Source organism: Nerophis ophidion, linkage group LG02 (assembly GCF_033978795.1).
Source record: "Nerophis ophidion isolate RoL-2023_Sa linkage group LG02, RoL_Noph_v1.0, whole genome shotgun sequence".
Lineage (NCBI taxonomy): Eukaryota > Metazoa > Chordata > Actinopteri > Syngnathiformes > Syngnathidae > Nerophis > Nerophis ophidion.
This window is the reverse complement of record NC_084612.1, coordinates 71,868,428-71,893,827: the sequence shown is the minus strand read 5'-3', so window position 1 is coordinate 71,893,827 and position 25,400 is coordinate 71,868,428. Positions and strand designations below refer to the sequence as shown.

Sequence of the window (25,400 nt, the reverse complement as noted above, 5' to 3'; positions counted from 1 at the left end):
TCTGGGAAGCCACGTTTAATGCACAAAGAAGTCACTTCTGCTGGTGCTAGCTACAAAAGTACAGTCTATATATATATATATATTTATATATATATGGCGATAAAATAAATAGTCGTTTGATTTGTTCAGACTGAAAGATGATAGAAATTTAGCTTGACGGCTTTTTAAGGAAGAGCTTTAAGTGGGGCCGACTACGGAATGTCAGCCTTTTGGCTGCTTTTCTTTCCAGCATAAACAATCCTTTGTACAAAGTGCAATCGTTCCCCCGCTGCTGACCCACATTTCAACAGCCATCCTGCTTTGTAATGATGGCATCGCACGAAAAACCGAATATGAGGCCCGAGCAGAATTCTTTGATAATGCCGGTATCAGTGGTTTATGTGCAGATTAGTAGAACTGGAGCTCGAGCTTCGGGTTAATAAAAGGCACTGAAAGCCGGGAGGAGGTTCGAGAAAAGGAGCAGATATAAAAATATGACGCGTTTATTCAGCTCTCCTGAATGTCTCGTGGTGTTCCTCACACCTGGTCAAAACCACTAGTCCCAGAGAGAGCTGCCGTACTCCGTCAGTGTCTCTAAAAACCCCAAATCCAGCTGCACAGAGCAGACCCGATGACCACTAACAGGATCTGTGTCAGCCTCCCGGTCCCACTGGTATCCACCTGGACTTGCTTGCTGTTAAGTCCTGAGCTGTGGCGACTGGAAGGCTGTGTCTCCCTGTGGCTGCAAAGCATCATGGGAGGCTGGAAGGAAGTAGCTCTCTTTGACGGTCGGTCCGGGCTGGAACCGTCTTTCGGCCTCTCCCCAACATACAACAGCGGGTGTTTCCTGTGGTCCAGCTCGACTTTAAAGAGCTCGTACTCCTTATGCGGCAGCTTGATGCCGAGCACAGTGCACCCGTGAGTGGGACTCAGGTCTTGCTCCACCCCGACCTGCCAAGCTCCCGCACGACCACACTTTCCCGTCTTTGTCCCGTTCAGCAGCTTAGCCGTGGGCTCTTCGTCAGCCGTCACTCTCACTTCAGTCACTTTGAATACAAACTCAGTGGCTCCCGGTACCTTGACGGAAGGGTTTCCCTGAGCGTAGTGACCCGAGGCTCTCAGGGTGAAGGTACTCTGAGAGCAGAAGGGGTCCGAGTAGTGATGGTAGATCCCCTCCCATGCATGCTCATCTGGATCGAAGTGGAACTCTCGGGTGAGGAAGAGAACGTTGGGACGAGTCTCGCATCGCTGGCTCACCCAGCAACCAGCTAGAGAAATAGGAACCTGCGGACGGTGAGGCAGCACTGGGGGGTTCTGTTCTGTGGAGCGGTACACCAGAGCACAGACTGGACAAGGGTGGATGTGATGCTGAAAAGATTAGTGAAGGGATAGAAACAAGTTATTTTAAGGAGGTTCTTAGTTGGAGGTGTTTCTACTTATACACAATAAAGCTCACCATGGCACTCTGGAGTGGCTGCTGGTACCCGGTAGGTCTGTAGTGAGTCCTCTGTGTCCAGTCGGTTTGTATGTCTCCCAGGAATAGCTCCTGGATTTCCCCCCCATGGTTGCGGTGCTGAGTCTCCACCCTAACCACAGCCATCTCAATCATGGAGAAGCCCATAGCTGCCAGGCATCCCCTCCCTGCCCGGGTATTGTGAAGGTCATGGGGCTTGCCGACTGCCAACCGACCCAGCGTCGGACCCACGCAGGACGCGGGCAGCCTGGAAACCAGCTTGTGCTTGGCTTCCGGGCTGTGGATGACTATCGCCACCTTGCTGAGGTGGTGATTGGCTTCGGTGGCGCCCCGGGTGATCCAAGAGGCCTGGCGAAGGCGGAGCTTGCCCTGGATCAGCAAGGAGTAAGCGGGATCTTCACAACCGCTGTCTGAGTAGTAGTGCTGCAGGGCTTGGAAGTGGCGAGTCGGGTGGAAGGTGTAGGAACGAATGAGGAACTCTGGACCTGGACGAACTTCGCATCTGAAAACAGGGATTGAAACTATCAATGGAATGAACCTGAATTCCTGCTCGGTTAGCGTCTCGCATTCTCACATTGCATCTTGGAAACAGGACAAGTTGCATACGTTGGACTGTTGGAACTCGAAATATTGTCATTCGATTTTTGCATCGTAGTTTTAACTTGAATTCAAACAAAAATGCTCAATTGACAATGAGGTTTTTAGCCACAGACCCACTGCACACAGTCTTGGAACTCAAAACAGTTTGGCAGTCGCACTACTTGGAATTCATGTTGAAACTTCAAAGAAGAATTTCTGGATGAAAAATGGCTGTATTCTTTTTATTTTTTTTTTATAGCCACAAGACTAACTTCACGAATCAAACAGTTGGCAGTTGAAAAACTTGGAATGCAGGCTTAAAGATGAACATATCACTCCAGAACTTGAATGAAAACAAGGGCGGATGTCTGTATTTCGGCGTTTTTTCATTTTCTGTGGCTATTCGTGATAGGAAAACGATGACTATGATAGAACTGAAAGGACGACTTATTAAAAACAGTAATCATCAAAGATCAGGTTTATCGTGCCTTTCCTTTCTGTTCCTCGTACAGCATAGGTTGCTTGTTCACTTAGCGTTCAAAACTTACATTTCTTGCCGGGAAATCCAGTTGTTGTCCTTCTTTCCTGTACTATTTTCTTTGTTTTGGCTACTGCAACCATCGATAGTTCGTCCAATAAAGGAACGGGCGAGCTTCATGTTGCGTGGTTCAATGAAATAACAGACGGACGGACATTAAGATGGCCGAAAAGATACCTCTGCCAAAACTCCAAACTTTGAATGAACATTTGAACCAAAAGTAGATTATCATATAAGTAAAGAAGAGCAGGCAACAGCTTACACATTCTCAGACTTTCTGTAATATCCAGGAAAAAAATTAAGTCAGCCAGCTTGAAAAATGTCTCAACTATAAAGTACTTGAATGAGCCCATAAAATTATTTTTATTTGAACGTTTGCAATATTTCAGAGTTGCTGACAAAGAAACCTTCCCAATGTATTAAATCCATAAACTGCTATAAAACTGTATGAAAGTGAGTAGATGTTGAGTTATTGCAAAGGTGTCCAACTTCTTTACTGAGTGGGGGGCTGCCTAGAGCATTGGTCGGGGGCCAAAAGCCAACGGCATGCAAAGTAACTACAGTGTATATATATATATATGTATATATAGCTGAGATAGGCGCCAGCGCCCCCCGCGACCCCGAAAGGGAATAAGCGGTAGAAAATGGATGGATGGATATATATACACAGTATATACATCTGCAATAGCTCAACATCTACTATATTTTTTACAATTTTATAACAGTTTATGGATTTTTTTTGTATGCATATGTATATATATCACAATTTTATAAAAACCATCCATCCATCCATTTTCTACCGCTTATTCCCTTTTGGGGTCGCGGGGGGTGCTGGTTTCATCTCAGCTACAATCGGGCGGAAGGCGGGGTACATCCTGGACAAGTTGCCACCCCATCGCAGAATTTTATAACAGTTTTTGGATTTTATATACATGTATATGTATATATATATATATATATATATATATATATATATATATACATATATATATATATATATATATACACACAGTATATACATCTGCAATAGCTCAACATCTACTAAATTTTTTATAATTTTATAACAGTTTATGGATTTTTTTGTATGCATATATATATATATATATATATATATGTATATATATATATATATATATATATATATATATATATATATATATATATATATATATATCACAATTTTATAACCGCCATCCATCCATCCATTTCCTACCGCAGGGGGTGCAGGGTTTCATCTCAGCTACAATTGGGCGGAAGGCGGGGTACATCCTGGACAAATTGCCACCCCATCGCAGAATTTTATAACAGTTTTTGGATTTTATATACATGTATATACATATATATATATATATATATATATATATATGAAATCCATAAACTGTTACAAAATTGTAAAAAATGTAGTAGATGTTGAGTTATTGCAGAGGTATATACTGTATATACACATACAATTTTTTTAACAGTTTATGGATTTTATACAAATGTATATATATATGTATATATGTATATATATTGTGATATATATATGTATATGTATTGTGATATATATATATATATATATATATATATATATATATATACATACAAATATTTAAAATTCTTAAACAATTTAGTACATGTTGAGTTATTGCAGAGGTATATACCGTAAATATACCCCTGCAATATATATATATATATATATATATATATATATATATATATATATATATATATATATATATATATATATATATATATCAGAAATATCAAGCAGCTAAAATGCAACCAGAATGGATAAGTGTGGAGAGAATTTTCTTGCATTTTTCCCATCATGCTTTCTAATGGATTTAAATGGGGATCATTTTGAATTTTTCATCTTGGTTGGCTGCTTTTTAAATTTGTTTTTTAAAATATCCACAAAGTTCAGTGAGCAGGTTGTTTTATGTGGGATATGTTCATTGACTTTTTGTGCTAGTAGAATATTTTTTTTTCCTGCTTCATGACTAGGGAAGGTTGTTTGGATTGGGTAGTGCATGTGGTTTGTAGCAAGTACATCCCCTGAGTTCTTCACGTTGTCCACAACATCGCGCCAAATAAGCACCTATCAAACCTCCAGATGCGGAAATTTAATACGTAAAAACACCTTGGTTGTTGTACTAGTGCATAAGTTTTATGAATATCAGCTCCAAATATCGGTTATTGACTACTACCTCCTTTGCTACAACCGCTTGTTGTATTTTTCACTTCAAACAGTTCCTTTACCTTGTTGACAGCCAGGTGCCATCCAACTTAGGCGGTATCTCTGCGGTGATTCTCACTCCATCCCGGCGGTAGTGGCAGTGTGGCGCTCGTGGCAGGCTTTCGTTACGGTTGTTGGAGGAGGTGGGAACCTCCCAAAGTTTACTTCCAGTCACGACCATCAAGGCAACTGCAAAGAAGAAGAAGAAGTCCCGGTAAGTACCTGCCGAACACGATCCATCTTGACAGCTCAGGGACGTTTCAGATACCAACACTGATTATATTCAGGGTGTTTTATCCGTAATTACGTTCATTTTATGATTGTGCGGCACAGTGGTTGTATGTTCTGGCATTGGCGCCGATTCGGGGCCCGAGCACCCAACGTAGGATGGATGTCAGCTTTCAATCTTTAAAAGAATTTTTGAAAATTCAATGTTGTTGTTGTCAATTATGTAGCGAGATGGGTCCGTTTTACATGATAAAAAAGTCACACAGCACATAGTCTATAATTAACTTGTTATGAGTGTTGTTATGATCCAGTGCCCGGATCATCCCTTATTTTACTGTTCTTCCTTTTTTGTATCACATTCTGTTATATGACTTCCTTATTTCCTGTTTGCTCTGTCACCTTGGTTGCATATTAGTTCCACCTGCTACTCTCCGTTTAAGCACACTTTTTACTACTGATTACTGCCTTATTTAAGCCTGCCCCTTTTGTTATTTCGTCCTCGGTTCTTAATTTGCTCTCTTGCAACAAGTGACGACTGTTTTCCATGCTCTTACTCGCTAGTTTCACGCTACGCTTTATTTATTCCTAGTTCTTATGCTAGTTGTTTTGTTTTCCCTTTTTGTGCCTTTGTGCCAAGTGTTAGTGTATCTGTTTGTTTCCCTAGCTTCCATGCTAGCGCCTTTTGTTTGCCTTTTCTGCCGAGCACCAGTATTTTTATTCTCAGCCTTTTATTAGTTAAATAAATCCTTTATTTCTTACCTTACGCTGTGTTCTTGCCCGACACATCCTTGGAAGAACAAACCCAGCAAGCGTCACATAACAAAGCCTAAGCAAGATTTCATTGTGGACGATAATGAACTAATTAAGTTAAAGCAGTGATGATTATTTGCAAAAAAGAAAAGCTGATGTAACACAGTGGTGAACATGCCCTTTCCCAACTACTTTGGCACGTGTTGCAGCCATGAAATTCAAAGTTATTATTTGCAAAAAAAATGAATAAAGTTTATTAGTTTGAACATCAAATATGTTGTCTTTGTAGCAAATTCAACTGAATATGGGTTGAAAATAATTTGCAAATCATTGTATTCCGTTTATATTTACATCTAACACAATTTCCCAACTCATATGGAAACGGGGTTTGTAGCAACAACACCCGGTCCCCATTTTGGGGTTCACTTGAAGTGTGCATGTTAACATCATCATGTGGAAAAAACAAAAATAAATGACAGCAGCTGCTGCCAGAATGAAAAGCATCTGCTGACAAAAGCGAGACAAACTTTTTGCCCCCCCAACACTGTGACAGTCAAGCTAATCCCGACGAACGCAGCGTTTGTCCGATGTCAAATCTGTTTGACGTGCACATCTGCTTTGTGGCGCGGACTGCATTCTCCGCTCCTGCGCCCCTAAAAGGTGTGGCCGGGGGGCCAAAAAAGCTCCGATCGGGTTCCCAGCCAAAGTAAAGACAAAAAAAGCATTTTGTGATTGCCTCCTTGTGGTTTTTGCAGCAGGAAGAAGCCACAGAGACTTGGCAGAGTGTCGTCACAGAGCCTTCAGCTCCTGCAATCAAGTGTAAGTCCTCATCTAGTCCCGCCTCTTGTTGTCATGGCTGCTCTTAGGCCGGTGTTTTTTGACCTTTTTTTTGAGCAAGGCACATTTTTGCCGTTGAAAAAGGCCAGGAGAAATCATAAAAAAAACATTTAAAAAAAAACGAAACTCAGTTGACAGTAAAAAGTCGTTGTCATATTTGTTGGATAAGACTTAAAACCAGACCTGGGCATTCTGCGGCCCTTTGTGCGTCCCTGTCTGGCACGCGTGAGGCCAATCATAAATTACAAAATACATTTAAAAAAGCCTGCGATGAGGTGGCGACTTGTCCAGGGTGTACCCCGCCTTCCGCCCGATTGTAGCTGAGATAGGCGCCAGCGCCCCCCGTGACCCCAAAAGGGAATAAGCGGTAGGAAATGGATGGGATGGGATGGATTTAAAAAAGTATTTATGTGGAGTGTGCATTACAACGGTGCTGCTTTTGTTTTGAAAAGCGTTATTTGTAGTACTTCCGTGTGGACATGTGCTCGTGTGCGATTGTGAGTGAAGGTGCACAGCGACAGCCACATATTACAAAATAGCTTTAAAAAAAAATCTACCGTATTTCCTTGAATTGCCACCGGGTATATAGCAAAATATTATTTTTTATTAGCGCATGTCTAGAATTTCCCCTGGGTCAAACTCGTCACGTCATGAGTCATCATTTTCAAAATGGAGGAGGCTGATTTCAATATTTTCAAATCGCATTAACGGGAAGAAAATCAAGAGCTATTCAGTAGGATTCAAGGTCCAAGCTATTGAATATGCTAAAAAGAACAGTAAGCAGATATGTTTTATTAATATACCGTAGCTGCGTGTGTCAAATATGAATCATTAAATGACTCCTGCCTCCTGGTGGTAGAGGGCGCTAGTGATCCTTCTTGCGACTACTCGGCTGCAGAAGAAGTGACAACAAGCAGGAAGAGTGAGCAGCGATCGTTTATTTTTTTCCTCTTGCTTGCACTTTTAACATGGAGGATTACATATCTAAAAGAAAACTGTTTTCTAAACTGGACTTTCAATCGAAGCAGGAGGTAATAAAAGAAGATCTCCATGGAGACACAGAGACTTTTAAAACTGAAGAAAGATAAGGAAGACTTCTATAAACATATATATATATATATATATATATATATATATATATATATATATATAGTATACATATATATATACTATATATATATGTAAGTATGTATATATATATGTGTATGTATATATGTATGTAAGTATATATATGTATATGTATGTATGTATGTATGTATGTATGTGTATATATATATATGTATGTTTGTATATATGTATGTATGTATGTATATATATATGTATGTATGAATATGTATATATATGTATGTATACATATATATGTATGTATGTATATATATGTATATGTATGTATGTATATATGTGTGTATATATACTGTATATATACTGTATATATATATATGCATGTATGTATATATATGTATGTATATATATATATATATATGTATATGTATGTATGTATATATATATATATGTATATATATATATATATATATATATATATATATATATATATATATATATATATATATATTGCGATGAGGTGGCGACTTGTCCAGGGTGTACCACGCCTACCGCCCGATTGTAGCTGAAATAGGTGCCAGCGCCCCTTGCGACCCCAAAAGGGAATAAGCGGTAGTGAATGGATGGATGGATATATATATATATATATATATATATATATATATATATGTATATATATATATATATATATATAATATATATATATATATATATATATATATATAGCCTGGCCCCTGACCACATTTTTTGTAACCCAATGTGACCCCCGGGTCAAAAAGTTTGGGGACGCCTGGTTTAGTTGTTCTTTTTTTTAAAACTAAAGTGAAAATCCGACTAAATTTTGGTCAAATCAGACCCATTAGTGCAACTATCATGAATTGAATAACGTGGACCCCGACTTAAAGAAGTTGAAAAACTTATTCGGGTGTTACCATTTAGTGGTCAATTGTACGGAATATGTACTGTACTGTGCAATCTACTAATACAAGTATCAATCAATCAATCAATCAACTTTAGAGGGACTGCACAGATTACAATTTGGAGTCCTCTTCCAAAGTCTGTTTTGTGTTACCCAGCATGTTGCCTCAGTGATCAGTGAAAAGAGACCCTAGTGGCACGGAAGTGACAACCCAGTCCACATGTCGTCATTTGGACTTTTTGCTATATTTAATTGTCTTGTTTGTGCCAAAAAAAAAAAAAAAAAAAGTCTCTCGACCGAGTGTTTCTCGAGGTCACATGTCATTCAGCCCCTGCTTCCCCCGCCCGTTTTCCCCCTCTTGGATCTTAATCCAGTCCGGCATATGGTTGCATTTACAAAAGAAAGGGAACTCGTAAAAGCAGGGTTTAGTGAAACAAAATTGCTCATTGAGAGATTTTAAGTATTCTTCTACGAAAGATGACGGCAAGTGAGAGCGTGTTGCAATCCTCAACATGCAAACCTACTCTTAATTTGGACGTTCTTACAAACCCCGTTTCCATATGAGTTGGGAAATTGTGTTAGATGTAAATATAAACGGAATACAATGATTTGCAAATAATTTCCAACCCATATTCAGTTGAATATGCTACAAAGACAACACATTTGATAATCAAACTCATAAACTTTATTTTTTTTTGCAAAGTAGTTGGGAAAGGGCATGTTCACCACTGTGTTACATCACCTTTTCTTTTAACAACACTCAATAAACGTTTGGGAACTGAGGAAACTAATTGTTGAAGCTTTGAAAGTGGAATTCTTTCCCATTCTTGTTTTATGTAGAGCTTCAGTCGTTCAACAGTCCGGGGTCTCCGCTGTCATATTTTACGCTTCATAATACGCCACACATTTTCCATGGGAGACAGGTCTGGACTGCAGGCGGGCCAGGGAAATATCCGCACTCTTTTTGTTTTACAAAGCCACCCTGTTGTAACACGTGCTGAATGTGGCTTGGCATTGTCTTGCTGAAATAAGCAGGGGCGTCCATGAAAAAGACAGCGCTTAGATGGCAGCATATGTTGTTCCAAAAACCTGTATGTACCTTTCAGCATTTATGGTGCCTTCACAGATGTGTAAGTTATCCATGCCTTGGGCACTAATGCACCCCCATACTATCACAACTTTGCGTCGATAACAGTCTGGCTGGTTCGCTTCCCCTTTGATCCGGATGACACGATGTTGAATATTTCCCAAAACAATTTGAAATGCGGACTCGTCAGACCACAGAACACTTTTCCAATTTGCATCAGTCCATCTTAGATGATTTCGGGCCCAAAAAAGCCGGCAGCGTTTCTGGATGTTGTTGATGAATGGCTTTTGCTTTGCGTATTAGAGCTTTAACTTGCACTTATAGATGTAACGACAAACTTTATTTAGTGACAATGGTTTTCTGAAGTGTTCCTGTGTGGTGATATCCTTTAGCGATTGATGTCGATTTTTTTATACAGTGCCGTCTGAGGGACCGAAGGTCACGTTCATTCAATGTTGGTTTCCGGCGTGAGTTTCCGGAGTGATTTCTCCAGATTCCCTGAACCTTTTGATGATATTACGGACCGTAGATGTTGAAATCCCAAAATTTCTTGCAATTGCACTTTGAGAAACATTGTTCTTCAACTGTTTGACCATTTGCTCACGCAGTTGTGGACAAAGGGGTGTACCTCGCCCCATCCTTTCTTGTGAAAGACTGAGCATTTTTTGGGAAGCTGTTTTTATACCCAATCATGGCACCCACCTGTTCCCAATTAGCCTGCACACCTGTGGGATGTTCCAAATAAGTGTTTGATGAGCATTCCTCAACTTTATCAGTATTTATTGCCACCTTTCCCAACTTCTTTGTCACGTGTTGCTGGCATCAAATTCTAAAGTTAATGATTATTTGCAAAAAAAAATTTTTTATGAGTTTGAACATCAAATATGTTGTCTTTGTAGCATATTCAACTGAATATGGGTTGAAAATGATTTTCAAATCATTGTATTCTGTTTATATTTACATCTAACACAATTTCCCAACTCTTATGGAAACGGGGTTTGTAGAATATTGGTTGGGAAATGACCAAAATTAAATGGTCCAGTCAGCGTCAGAACCCAACATTGAATAAACTTTGTCAAAAAGCATGTTGTTTCAACGTCAGGTTTGTTGTGATCCGCTTCCCGGATCACGTTTTGATTTCGGTTTTTGAGTCCTTTTGTATTCTTGGTTTGAATTGAACTCTTCCGATTCTTAGTTTTTTGCATTTCCTTATTTATGTTGTTACCACGGTTTCGGATTTGTTCCACCTGTTACTTGTTTCCTGACGCACACATGTTTGTTGACTACCATCCTTATTTAAGCCTGCCCTTTCTGTTTCTCGTCCTCGCCTCGTAAAGTTTTGCTGCACGCAACTAATGACTACGTTGATTCCCAATTCTGGTAAAACTTCCTTTGTTCTTGCTAGCTTCCGCGCTATGCTTTTGTTTTTGTCTAGCTCCCATGCTAGTTCTCTTGGTTTTGCCTTCTGTGCCTCGTGTCAGTGTTTACGTTCCATAATCTGTTTTAATTTGTTAATAAATCCTGATTTGTTTACCTCCACGCTGTGTCTGTTGCCTGACTGCATCTTGGAAGAGCACCACCCGCATCACGATGCCCCGTAGCTGTTACAATTTTTGATCATTTGAGTTGTAGAATATTGGTTGGGAAATGACCACATTTCAATGGCTAAATCAACGCCACAACCCGACATTGAATAGACGTGGTCAAAAAGCATGTTGTTTCAACGTTAGGTTTGAGTTATTGTGTTGGAGAATATTGGTTGGGAAATGACCAAATTTCAAAGGTTAAATCAACGTCAGAACCCAACATTGATTAATCGTGGTCAAAAAGCATGTTGTTTCAACCTTGAATTGGTGTTGTAGAATTTTGGTTGGGAAATGACCAAAATTCAATGGTCAAGTCAACGTCAGAACCCAACATTGACGTTGTTTCAATGTTATGTTTTAGTTGCTAATCCAACAAGTTTTCAACGTTGTTTTACCGTCTGGTGCCTGCTGAGAGCAGAAAATAATAAAAAAGGCTGCAAATTTCACGTTTTTTTTTTGGACAAAAGAGTAATAAATATTATTTAAAAAAAATAAAATAAAATATGGATTATCTACACAAATAATGTAGCATTGCAATATTATCAGAAAACCAATTTTTATTTTTATTTTCTATTAAAATCGTGCTTTACTTTTTCCAAGATAAAACTGTTTTTTTTATATAATTTAATAAAAAAATAGTACTGGTAAAATCATGTTAAAAAATATAATGTTATGAAGTAAAATTATTTTAAAAATAGTATATTGCAAGAAAAACTTTTTTTTTTCTAAGAAAAAGAAGCATGATCTAGAAAAAAATGCAGACTAATCAACTAATCAACTAATTTCACGGATTCCCTTTTTGGTAGCTCTTGTAATACACCGCATCCTCCACAAGAGGGCAGTGCAGCTTCCTGTCCACAAGCTCACTTTGGCCCTTTTAGTGAACACAATGACACAAATGAACTCAGTTGTTGCTGGTAAACAACCTGCGGTGTGTTTGCTGCAGCATTTACGGTCTGAAGCCGCACTTCCATGTGCTTTTGATACTCTGGGAATGTTTCCATGCACGGATTCCACGAGGAGGCAAAGTCTTTTGGTCTTCTTTTCATAGGAGACACAATGCTGGACCCGTGCCAACTGGAACTGGGCCTGCTCTTCACGTCTTGAAGTAGCTTCCAGTGGTGCCAGACAAAAAGCTTCTAAAACTCCCCTGATGACACGCTACCATGTTTACGCCTCATTTCCCCTGCAGAGATAGCAGATCTTGTTCCTTCTTCTTCTTTGGCCTTTAGCGTGCCCGGGATGGAAGAAGGTGTGTGTGTGTGTGTGTGTGTGTGTGTGTGTGTGTGTGTGTGTGTGTGTGTGTGTGTGTGTGTTCATGTATTTCTACGCTTCTTGAGACATCAACAAGGAAAAGTGCCTTCCATATGAGGACCGGTGAACAAGTTAGGACGAAAATCATGAAACCCATTGCATCTAATAGAGAGCCAAATACTAAATTCCGTGAACATTGCTCCAAAGTCAGGATTTTTATTTTATTTAAAGGCCTACTGAAATGAGATTTTCTTATTCAAACGGGGATAGCAGGTCCATTCTATGTGTCATACTTGTTCATTTTGCGATATTGCCATAGTTTTGCTGAAAGGATTTTGTAGAGAACATCGACGATAAAGTTTGCTAAAAAAAAAGCCTTGCCTGTACCGAAAGTAGCAGACGATGTGCGCGTGACGTCAAGGGTTGTAGGGCTGCTCACATCTGAACATTGTTTATAATCCCAGCCTCAAGCAGCAAGAGCTATTTGGACCGAAAAAGCGACAATTTCCCCATTAATTTGAGCGAGGATGAAAGTTTTCTGGATAAGGAAAGTTAGAGTGAAGCACCAAAAAAAGAAAATGCGACGGCTCCGGGCGGCGGAAGTGTGAGCGCTTCAGATGTAATTGGACACATTTACTAGGATAATTTCTGGAAAATCCCTTATCTGCTTATTGTGTTAATAGTATTTTAGTGTGATTCTAAAGTCATACCTGAAAGTCGGAGGGCTGCGGTGAACCCCAGTGTCTCTGAGAGAAGCCGAGGAGCCAAGATCACAGCTGCCTTTTTGACAGCTACAGGAGGAGGTGCCATAATCCAATGAAGTCTCCGGTAAGAGCCGACTTAATATCACAATTTTGCCATCCAAAAACTTGCTGGTTGACGTAGAGAAACGTGTTCGCTTGACCGCTCTGTGTTGAAGCTTCACAACAAACAAAGAATCCACCGCTTTCCACCAACAGCATTCTTCTTTGACGGCTCCATTATTAATTGAACAAATTGCGAAAGATTCAGCAACACAGATGTCCAAATTACTGTGTAATTATGCGATGAAAAGAGATTACTTTTAGCCGTGTGTGGTGCTGGGCTAATATGTCCGCTACAACCCGAGACGTCACAAACACGTGTCATCATTCCGCGACGTTTTCAACAAGAAACTCCGTGGGAAATTTAAAATTGCAATTTAGTAAACTAAAAAGGCCGTATTGGCATGTGTTCCAATGTTAATATTTCATCATTGATATATAAACTATCAGACTGCGTGGTCGGTAGTAGTGGGTTTCAGTAGGACTTTAATGTGCATACAAAAGTAAACATTGGCAGGTGCAAAGGCAGCAATGTATGATAAAACAAGATGGCAGCTAAAGAAGGACTTCCCTATTCATCCCCGAAAAAAGCTGAACCAATTGATTTTACGACTTCCGGTGCTGACTTAAGACAACCCCATATGAAGAAATACACTACGTTATCGTGGCCATTAGCAGTTAGCTTCTACAGCTGGGTTGCCCCTGACTCCTTTGTCACCGGCCTTAAGTGCATGACAAAAAAGTAAAGAAAGAGATTTAATGGACCATCCATCCTTTTTAAAGCATTGGATGGATTCAATTCTTTAATATGTCAATAAACTTCTCAATCAATCAATGAAAGTTCTCATTTGTACCCCTGGTGGTGAAATCTATCAAAATCAGAAAGGATTTTTCAACATATGAAATAACAAGTGTGTGTAAAAAATTTAAGTGCTCCCCCTCTGGCAAACATATGTAGTAACAAGAGTTTGTACGAAATTGAAATGCGCCCCCTTTTGGCCAAAATTAATACAAATACAATTTAAAAAATTGCAACAAAATAATTATTATTTTAATAATGATTTATTTTATTTGTGTTTATGGTGTCTATCTGTGTTGGCCCTGTGATGAGGTGGCGACTTGTCCAGGGTGTACCCTGCCTTCCGCCTGAATGCAACTGAGATAGGCTCCAGCGCCCCCCGCAACCCCAAAAGGGACAAGCGGTAGGAAATGAATGGATGGATGGACGCAATAAAATGATTAATGATTATTTTAATAATGATTTTATTTGTGTTTACGGTGTCTATCTGTGTTGGCCCTGTGATGAGGTGGCGACTTGTCCAGGGTGTACCCCGCCTTCCGCCCATAATGCAGCTGCGATAGGCTCCAGCAGCCCCCCGTGACACCAAAAGGGACAAGCGGTAGAAATGGATGGATGCAATAAAATGATTAATGATTATTTTAGTAAGGATTTTATTTGTGTTTATGGTGTCTATCCGTGTTGGCCCAGTGATGAGGTGGCGACTTGTCCAGGGTGTACGCTGCCTTCCGCCATAGTGCAACTGAGATTGGGTACAGCAGCCCCCCGTGACACCAAAAGGGACAAGCGGTAGAAAAATGGATGGATGGATGGATGCAATAAAATGATTAATGATTATTTTAATAAGGATTTTATTTGTGTTTATGGTGTCTATCTGCGTTGGCCCTGTGATGAGGTGGCGACTTGTCCAGGGTGTACCCTGCCTTCCGCCATAATGCAGCTGAGATAGGCTCCACCAGCCCCCCGTGACACCAAAAGGGACAAGCGGTAGAAAAATGGATGGATGGATGGATGCAATAAAATGATTAATGATTATTTTAATAATGATTTTATTTGTATTTTTGGAGTGTATCTGTGTTGGCCCTGTGATGAGGTGGCGACTTGTCCAGCGTGTACACTGCCTTCTGCCTGAATGCAACTGAGATTGGGTACAGCGGCCCCCCGCAACCCCAAAAGGGACAAGCGGTAGGAAATGGATGGGTGGATGCAATAAAATGATTAATGATTATTTTAATAATGATTTTATTTGTGATTATGGTGTCTATCTGTGTTGGCCCTGTGATGAGGTGGCGACATGTCCAGGGTGTCTACTGCCTTCCACCTGAATGCAACAGAGATTGGGTGCAGCGGCCCCCCGCAACCCCAAAAGGGACAAGCGGTAGAAAATGGATGCATGGATGGATGCAATAAAATGATTAATAATTATTTTAATAATGATTCTATTTGTGTTTATGGTGTCTATCTGTGTTGGCCCTGTGATGAGGTGGCGACTTGTCCAGGGTGTACCCTGCCTTCCGCCCGATTGTAGCTGAGATAGGCGCCAGCGCCCCCCGCGACCCCAAAAGGGATTAAGCGGTAGAAAATGGATGGATGGATGGATGGGTGTCTATCTGTGTTGGCCCTGTGATGAGGTGGCGACTTGTCCAGGGTGTACACTGCCTTCCGCCTGAATGCAACTGAGATTTGGGTACAGCGGCCCCCCGCAACCCCAAAAGGGACAAGCGGTAGAAAATGGATGCATGGATGGATGCAATAAAATGATTAATGATTATTTTAATAATGATTTTATTTGTGTTTATGGTGTCTATCTGTGTTGGCCCTGTGATGAGGTGGCGACTTGTCCAGGGTGTACCCTGCCTTCCGCCCGATTGTAGCTGAGATAGGCGCCAGCGCCCCCCGCGACCCCAAAAGGGATTAAGCGGTAGAAAATGGATGGATGGATGGATGGGTGTCTATCTGTGTTGGCCCTGTGATGAGGTGGCGACTTGTCCAGGGTGTACACTGCCTTCCGCCTGAATGCAACTGAGATTTGGGTACAGCGGCCCCCCGCAACCCCAAAAGGGACAAGCGGTAGAAAATGGATGCATGGATGGATGCAATAAAATGATTAATGATTATTTTAATAATGATTTTATTTGTGTTTATGGTGTCTATCTGCGTTGGCCCTGTGATGAGGTGACGACTTGTCCAGGGTGTACCCTGCTTTCCGCCTGAATGCAACTGAGATAGGCTCCAGCGCCGCCCGCAACCCTAAAAGGGACAAGTGGTAGAAAATGGATGCATGGATGGATGCAATAAAATGATTAATGATTATTTTAATAATGATTCTATTTGTGTTTATGGTGTCTATCTGTGTTGGCCCTGTGATGAGGTGGCGACTTGTCCAGGGTGTACCCTGCCTTCCGCCATAATGCAGCTGAGATAGGCTCCACCAGCCCCCCGTGACACCAAAAGGGACAAGCGGTAGAAAAATGGATGGATGGATGGATGCAATAAAATGATTAATGATTATTTTAATAATGATTTTATTTGTATTTTTGGAGTGTATCTGTGTTGGCCCTGTGATGAGGTGGCGACTTGTCCAGCGTGTACACTGCCTTCTGCCTGAATGCAACTGAGATTGGGTACAGCGGCCCCCCGCAACCCCAAAAGGGACAAGCGGTAGGAAATGGATGGGTGGATGCAATAAAATGATTAATGATTATTTTAATAATGATTTTATTTGTGATTATGGTGTCTATCTGTGTTGGCCCTGTGATGAGGTGGCGACTTGTCCAGGGTGTACCCTGCCTTCCGCCATAATGCAGCTGAGATAGGCTCCAGCGGCCCTCCGTGACACCAAAAGGGACAAGCGGTAGAAAATGGATGGATGCAATAAAATGATGAATGATTATTTTAATAATGTTTTTATTTGTGTTTATGGTGTTTATCTGTGTTGGCCCTGTGATGAGGTGGCGACTTGTCCAGGGTGTACCCTGCCTTCCGCCTGAATGCAACTGAGATTGGGTACAGCGGCCCCCCGCAACCGCCAAAAGGGACAAACGGTAGAAAATGGATGCATGGATTGATGCAATAAAATGATTTAAAAATATTTTAATAATGATTTTATTTGTGTTTATGGTGTCTATCTGCGTTGGCCCTGTGATGAGGTGGTGACTTGTCCAGGGTGTACCCCGCCTTCCGCCCAAATGCAGCTAAGATAGGCTCCAGCAGTTATAAGCTTACTTAACCCCCATAAACCTGTTTTGACACATATTTCCAATATGACCACAAAATTGTGCTTTATGAGTGATTTTCTTGTTTATTTTATTTCAAGCCAATTCAGAGAACAAAATAAAGAAACATGATTAATCGATAATAAAATAAGAAGCTATTTTGATTTTTTCTTATTTTATAGAATTAATTTTTCCAATAAAAACATTTTCTCTGATACAAAACCCCCCAAATATGTCATAGCACCTAATGTCAAAAATACCAAATAGTCATTCTTGTCTGTGATAGTTGCAGAACATCCAGACCGTCTAAAACCGTCCCCCCATCCTTCTTCATGGACGTCAAGCCGAGGTCAAGCTGATGTCAGTTTTCCAAGAACATAAGCTCTGGTTTATTGTTGGAACCGGCGGTATGTTTGTGGGCCACGAGCGAACCAACTGTTGTCTTTTCCTCACACTTTTCATCTTTAATTGGCAAGCCTCCTTTGTTTAGACGCGAGGTCGACACTTCTTTCACCTGCTGGACTTCTGCGGCGTTCTCTGGCTCCTCATCGCACGCGGTCACCCACCTGAGAGCCAACGTCCTCTGCAGTGGACATTTGTGTTTTGCATAACGGGGCCATTTCCCCCCCCTTGCCAAAATAAATACAGCAGAATGATTCTCAGGGGGATATATCTAAAAATAGACGCAGAAAAGTAGGCACGGCATAAACATTCTGGTGCATTAAAGTGTGCACACGGACAAAGTCGAGCACGTTTCTTGTCACATTGTAATCCTCATGGAATTGGATCTCAGGAATTGGCTTGACATGGCATGCCCAGACCACGCCCCCTTTTTTTAGTAATGGTCGAAATATTGTATTTGTATTTATTGTTTTATTTTATTTTATTTTATTTTATTTTATATATATATATTTTTATACTATTTAGTTGTATTTGATTTAGTTCTATTTTATTGTTTTGTTTTATTTGTTTTATTTCATTTTATTTTATTTTATTACATTTTGTTTTGTCTTGATTTTGGTTTGGTTTGGTTTATTTTAGATTAGTTTGTTGTAGGGTAGTGTAGTGTATTTTGTTCTGTTTTGTTTTGTTTTGTTTTTTTTAGTTTAGTTTAGTTTAGTGTAGTTTATTTTGTTTGTTTTGTTTTGTCTTGTTTTTTTTTGTTTGAGTTTAGTGTAGTGTATTGTGGTGTTGGTTGTGTTGGGTAGGGTTGTGTTGTTTTAATTAAATTAAATTTCATTCATTTCATTTCATTTTATTTTATTTGTTTTATTTCATTTTATTTATTTTATTACATTTTTGTTTTGTCTTGTTTTTGGTTTGGTTTATTTTAGATTAGTTTGTTGTAGGGTAGTGTAGTGTATTTTGTTCTGTTTTGTTTTGTTTTGTTTCGTTTAGTTTAGTTTAGTGTAGTTTATTTTGTTTTGTTTTGTTTGAGTTTAGTGTAGTGTATTGTAGTGTTGGGTTTGGGTTGGGTAGGGTTGTGTTGTTTTAATTAAATTAAATTAAATTTAATTTAATTTAATTTCATTTAATTAATTTCATATTATTTGTGTTTTTATTTGTATTTTAATTTATTTTATTTATGTTTTGTTTTGCTTTGTTTTGTTTTTTTGTTTTGTTTTGTTTCTTTTCGGTTTAGTTTAGTTTAGTTTAGTTTGTTTTAGTGAAGGGTAGTGTAGTGTAGTTTGTTTTGTTTTGCTTTAGTTTAGTTTAGTGTAGTTTTAAAAAATCCCGACTTTTTGACAAAAAAAAATCCAGATTTTTTGACACTTAGAAGGAATCCAGATTTTTTTGACATTTAGAAAAAAATCCAGACTTTTAACACTTAGAAGGAATCCAGACTTTTTCACTCTTGGAAAAAAAAAAATCCGGACTTTTTGACCAAAATATTCCGACTTTTTGACACTTGAAAAAATCCAGACTTTTTGACCAAAAAAAATCTGGAACTTTTGACATATAGAAAAAAATTCCAGAATTTTGACAAAAAAAATTCTGACTTTTTGACACTTTGAAAAAATCCTGACTTTTTGGCCCTTTAAAAAATCCCGACTTTTTGTCACTCAGAAAAATACCCGACTTTTTGACTCTTGGAAAAAAAATCACGATTTTTGACACTTGGAAAAAATCCAGACTTTTTGACAACAAAAAAAAATCCGGAACTTTTGACACATAGAAAAAAATCCAGAATTTTGACAAAAAAAATTCTGACTTTTTGACACTTTGAAAAAATCCTGACTTTTTGGCCCTTAGAAAAATTCCCAACTTTTTGACTCTTCGAAAAAAATCACGATTTTTGACACTTTGAAAAAATCCAGACTTTTTGACACCTAAAAAAAATCCTGACTTTTTGACACTTAAAAAAAATCCTGACTTTTTGACACGAAAAATTCCTAACTTTTTGACACTTAAAAAAAAATCCAGACTTTTTGACTCTTATAAAAAAAATCGAGATTTTTGACACTTAGAAAAAATCGAGATTTTTGACACTTAGAAAAAATCCAGACTTTTTGACACTTAGAAAAAATCCAGACTTTTTGACACGAAAATGTTTTAACTTTTTGACACTTACAAAAAAATCCAGACTTTTTGACTCTTATAAAAAAAATCACGATTTTTGACACTTAGAAAAAATACTGACTTTTTGACACTCAGACAAAAATCCAGATTTTCTGACACTTAAAAAAATTCTCGACTTTTTGGCAGTCAGAGAAAAATTCCCGACTTTTTGCCTCTTCGAAAAAAAAATCACGATTTCTGACACTTTGAAAAAATTCCCGACTTTTTGACTCTTGGAAAAAAATCACGATTTTTGACACTTAAAAAAATTGCAGACTTTTCGACTCTTTGTAAAATTCCTAACTTTTGACACGAAAAATTCCTAACTTTTTGACACTTACAAAAAAATCCAGACTTTTTGACTGTTATAAAAAAAAATCAAGATTTTTGACACTTATAAAAAATCCTGACTTTTTGACACGAAACATTTCTAACTTTTGGACACTTACAAAAAAATCCAGACTTTTTTACTCTTATAAAAAAAATCCAGACTTTTTTACTCTTATAAAAAAATCACGATTTTTGGCACTTAGAAAAAATCCAGACTTTTTGACACGAAAACTTTCTAACTTTTTGACACTTACAAAAAATCCAGACTTTTTTACTCTTATAAAAAAAATCTAGATTTTTGACACTTAGAAAAAATCCTGACTTTTTGACACTCAGACAAAAATCCAGATTTTCTGACACAAAAAAATTCCTAACTTTTTGACACTTCCATAAAAATCCAGACTTTTTGACTCCTATAAAAAAAAATCCCGATTTTTTTTTTTTTACAAAAAAATCCAGACTTTTTGACACTCAGACAAAATTCCAGGTTTTCTGACACTTAGAAAAATTCTCGACTTTTTGACACTTAGAAAAAAAATCCAGATTTTTTGACAAAAAAATCCTGGCGTTTTACATTTTTATTCTATTATTCATTTTTTGTGTGGGTGTGATCCCACTACAGAGAGTTTGTAGTGATGACAACAAGGAAAACTGTGATGATAACCATAGAACCAGAAGTTGAATTTACCTCAGCAAACACAAGAGTAGTTTTATTTGTTGTAGTTTGAACCCCTGGTGATTTTAATCACCATTTATCACACTTCCTATTGCTCTAAATAATATATTTTGGTGTAAATGTTGCTGACATTTTGCTCCACAGTCACATTTAGAACCACTTTTTAAGTCTATCTGCAAAATGTTTGTTTGTGGAGACTTTCCCAGATTGCAAATGAAACCACGCCCCACCCTCTTCCAAAGTATCATATTTACCTTTTATCTGTTTAAATATATTTAGCGCTCTCTCTCTTTCTCTCTCTCTCTCTCTCTCTCTCTCTCTCTCTCTCTCTCTCTGTCTCTCTCTCTCTCTCTCTCTCTCTCTCTCTCTCTCTCTCACTCATAATGTTCATATATATCTACATATATATATATTTGAACATATGTACATACTTTTGTTTTTCATAAACATAAGATAGATTCACCCGGTCACAACATTAGTTACACCTGCACGCTCTCAAATACATGAATTATCCTTTCATACCAGTTATATTCTTGACTCAGTTCACTGCTCTGTTTTAGATGTATAAAAAATATCCACAGCAAGAAACCCAAAGTTGAACATCTGATCATTCTTAGTTTTTTCTCAATTACAAAATAAGTGTCTACATCGGCAATAATGTCAAATTAAGTACAACTTATGTGTTCATTTAACAATATCTATATTTTTTTTTACATTGTTATTTATTTGATATAATTTCCTGTGAGGAAATTATATCTGTGGATGAAAATTGTAAAACTTGCGAGGATGTTATATATTTTGTAAAAAAAATAAATAAAAATAAAAATGCTAAAAAACAGCTGCTATACATAGTTAGCAATAAAACGTGTTTCTCATTAAATAAGTTGTTTTTAGCCCTTTTTTATTTTATTAAAAAAAAAGAAGTTTTATTATTGTTTTTTATTTCAACAAAATGTGGAGGGCAACAAAAAGAGTTATTTTGGACACCTCTGCTTTATATAGTTTAATAGACATTATTTCCTGGGAGTAATTAATCCATTTTAGTTCATTTGTTTTTAAATGATGTACTTGTGGGAACACATAATGGAATCAAAAATAAAATGTAATCTTGTAAAAAATAAAGTTAGTTTTTTTAAATACTGTCCTACATGAAAATAATTGTTTTAAATGTTTTTCCAAGAAGAAAATGCATAATAAAACAATGTCACAGACTAGATTGTTTTCAACTTTTGGTGGTTTCGAGGGATGTGAGTGTTTGGGCAACACACGATTCCGTTATTGGAGGTAACCATTCGATTCAGAATCAATTCTCCTTTCATAATCGTGGTGGTTTGTGCAGCCCTTTGAGACACTAGTGATTTAGGGCTATATAAGTAAACATTGATTGATTGATTGATTGATAATGATGCTTGATTCAAAATCAACACTTTTAAAAAAAAAGAAGCTGGATGCCAGTTTTAATGATTAACTTCATTCCTCCATTAAATAGATAAACAGCTCTGATAAATTAAAATTTAATTTTTTTGAATTCATTAAGAGTTGTGACACATAAAAATCGAGATTCATTCGAAAATAAATATTTTTTGACACCCTTACTGTGTACTATTTCGTAATTAAAACATGGAGTGAGTCAAGTGTGAACTTAAAGTAATTGCCTGTTTTTTTTTTGTTTTTTTTATCCGCGTTTGGGGCACTGAGGATTGAGCCCCATGTGAACTCTGCCTAGCAACAAGTGATCCACTTGAGTTAAATGCATTCACTGGTTTTGTAGTAATTGAATCTTTTGGGCACCACACGATTCGATTCGATTCGATTCTTGGGGGTAACGATTTGATTCAGATTCAATTTGAACAAAATTCTACCCAAACATTTAATAAAGTCAAATACAAATAAGGCAACAAGAGAATTATTCAACACTTAAAGTAAATATGTACAGCAGATATGATCATCTACATCTACTATAGGATGGGTCTGATTGGCTGGACAGGACAGATTTAAAAATAAAAAAAGAAACATTTATTTTTTATTTTTTTTTAATTTATTTATCGATTAAGAATCGTTCCAAATAAAAATTGTGGTTCATTATAAAATAGATTTTTTTTTTGGACATCTCTATCATTCACGAATTGTATGCGTTTTATTTGCTTAAGAAACATTCCAAAATATACAGTTCTGATAAATGTCTATAATACTTAAAAGATAAACTGGTTTTGTTTAATGTCACACCCATGGGATCAGGGTTTTTTTTGGTCATGTTTGGTTTTAGTTTTTGGACATTCAGTTCTTGCTTTTGCACTTCCTTGTTTTCTTTGTTTCCGTAGCAACTCATTGATTTTCACTTTGCCCTCATGTCACGCCCCTGTCCTCAGTTCTCACACCTGCTGGTAATTACCACTGCTATTATTTAAGTCACAGTTGCCAAGTGTTCAAACTGGAAACTTCCTGCCATACCATGCTGTTCGTTTTGTCCACACCACGTAAGTTTTGTTATTCATGCCACAGTGCAAGTGTTTTTGTTCATGTTTATAGTTTGTAGCCTTTGTACTAGTCTTTTGTTTTTTTCATTAGTCAATTTTGTTCTCCTTTGTTTGCCTTTTTTGTTGTTGTTTGTGTTAGTAATAAATTAAAATGTACTCACATTCACGTCTCGCTCGTGCAAATTTCCCTTTGCGTTGGTAAAAACAAACTACCTCCAAGTCATAGTCCAAGTAATGACAGTTTAATAAGTATCCAACACTTAAAATAAATATGTACCGCAGATATGATCATCTACATCAACATTATGATTTGTCTATATCAGGGGTGTCAAACGTACGGCCCGCGGGCCAAATCAGGCCCCTGAACAGGTTTTATCCGGCCCGTGGGATGAGATTGTTAAGCATAAAAATGAACCAAAATGTTGGAATTAAAGGAAACTGTTGTTCAAAATGTGTCCTCTAGATCAGTGGTCCCCAACCTTTTAGTATCCGCGGACCGGTCAACGCTTAATAATTTGTCCCGCGGCCGAAGGAGGTTGGGGGGGGGTATAGTGGGTGGCCTTTTTTTTTTTTTTTTCTTTGTCATGAAAAAGGGACGTTTTTGTCATGAAAAAGGGAGGTTTTTGTGGTTGGTGCACTAACTGTAAGTGTATATTGTGTTATTTATGTTGATTTAATAAAAAAAAAAAAAAAAAAATTCTTTATTTATTTATTTTTTAATAAAAAATTCTTCTGCGACCCGGTGGTTGGGGACCACTGCTCTAGATGTCACAATAGCAATTTTTGGTAAATTTGCAGATTATGCTACATATGTGAAAAAAATAAAAATAAAATAAACCACACCTTTGTGCACCAGTCGAGGAAAATGAGCTAACTACATAAATAACATCCTGCAATTTGATTTTCTTATATTTTTGTCATCTTGATAGATTAGTGAATTAGTGTGAATATTTATATAGCACTTTTCTCAAGTGACTCAAAGCGCTTTACATAGTGACACCCAATATCTAAGTTACATTTAAAGCAGTGTGGGTGGCACTGGGAGCAGGTGGGTAAAGTGTCTTGCCCAAGGACACAACGGCAGTAACTAAGATGGCACAAGCGGGAATCGAACCTGCAACTCTCAAGTAGCTGGCACGGCCACTCTACCAACCAAACTATGCCGCCCCACATTAAAAATCAACACCAATGAGCTGACAGATGAACATTATCACATAATTTATTCAGAAAGTATAAATAACGACAAATAAAGATAGAATACTATTAAATCACAACATGTAAGTGTAAAACAAATCAACATTAGGATTTGTACATTTTCAGCATCTGCTTGTTCTATTTTTAAACAAAGAAAACAATCTGAAGTTGTCTTTATTTTTAAGTCATCATGCCGTGATTTGACCTGTCCGGCCCACTTGGGAGTAGATTGTTCACCATGTGGCCCCCCATGTAAAATGACTTATATATATATATGTATATATATCTTTTTAGTTAAGAATTGTTTGTATCCGTTTATGTTTTTTATTTTATTTCTGATTATTTTTCTTAATTATTGATGTACTATTATTTATTTTTTGTTTATTTAATTCATGTATTTGTAGACACTGCTTATTTTTTTTTTGCAATTTCTTTCTTTTTTGGGGGTGGGGGGGTGGTATGGTCTGGATATAAACATAAAATATTTGGACATTTAGGGCAAACAGCAGATATTTGATGTATGTGAATATGATGTAATCGTTGTAATGGACAGGAATGTCAATAAAAAAAAAAAAAAAAGAAAAATAATTGTTCCAGTAAAGAATCGCAGTTCACTTTAAAATACTTTTTTTCTTCTTTTTTTTGACACCCCTATAATTCATGACTTGTGTGCATTTTTTAACACAGCTTTTGGCAAAAAAGTCATGTACATTTTTTTTTTTTTTGCTGGAGGTCAACTGGGCTGACCTTGCTGGTCTCCTTGTGCGAGCCAAAAGAAAACACTCAAGGAAGGAAGGAGGAGATGAGGGCTGGTGATCGCACCTGGGCAGACGTCT

The 25,400-nt window shown here is 37.9% G+C and overlaps 1 protein-coding gene across 1 annotated transcript in view; it reads right to left on the bottom strand.

Moving 5' to 3' along the window:
* Positions 1–25,400, bottom strand: part of apcdd1l (adenomatosis polyposis coli down-regulated 1-like) — a 26,199-nt gene continuing 799 nt past the window's right edge. Inside the window, exons 2-4 of the mRNA XM_061890061.1 lie at positions 4,812–4,977; positions 1,436–1,955; positions 1–1,347 (exon numbers count right to left, since the gene is read on the bottom strand). Coding sequence (XP_061746045.1) covers positions 574–1,347; positions 1,436–1,955; positions 4,812–4,977 — 1,460 coding nt within the window. The 3' untranslated portion in view covers positions 1–573. The remainder of the gene's footprint in view (positions 1,348–1,435; positions 1,956–4,811; positions 4,978–25,400) is intronic.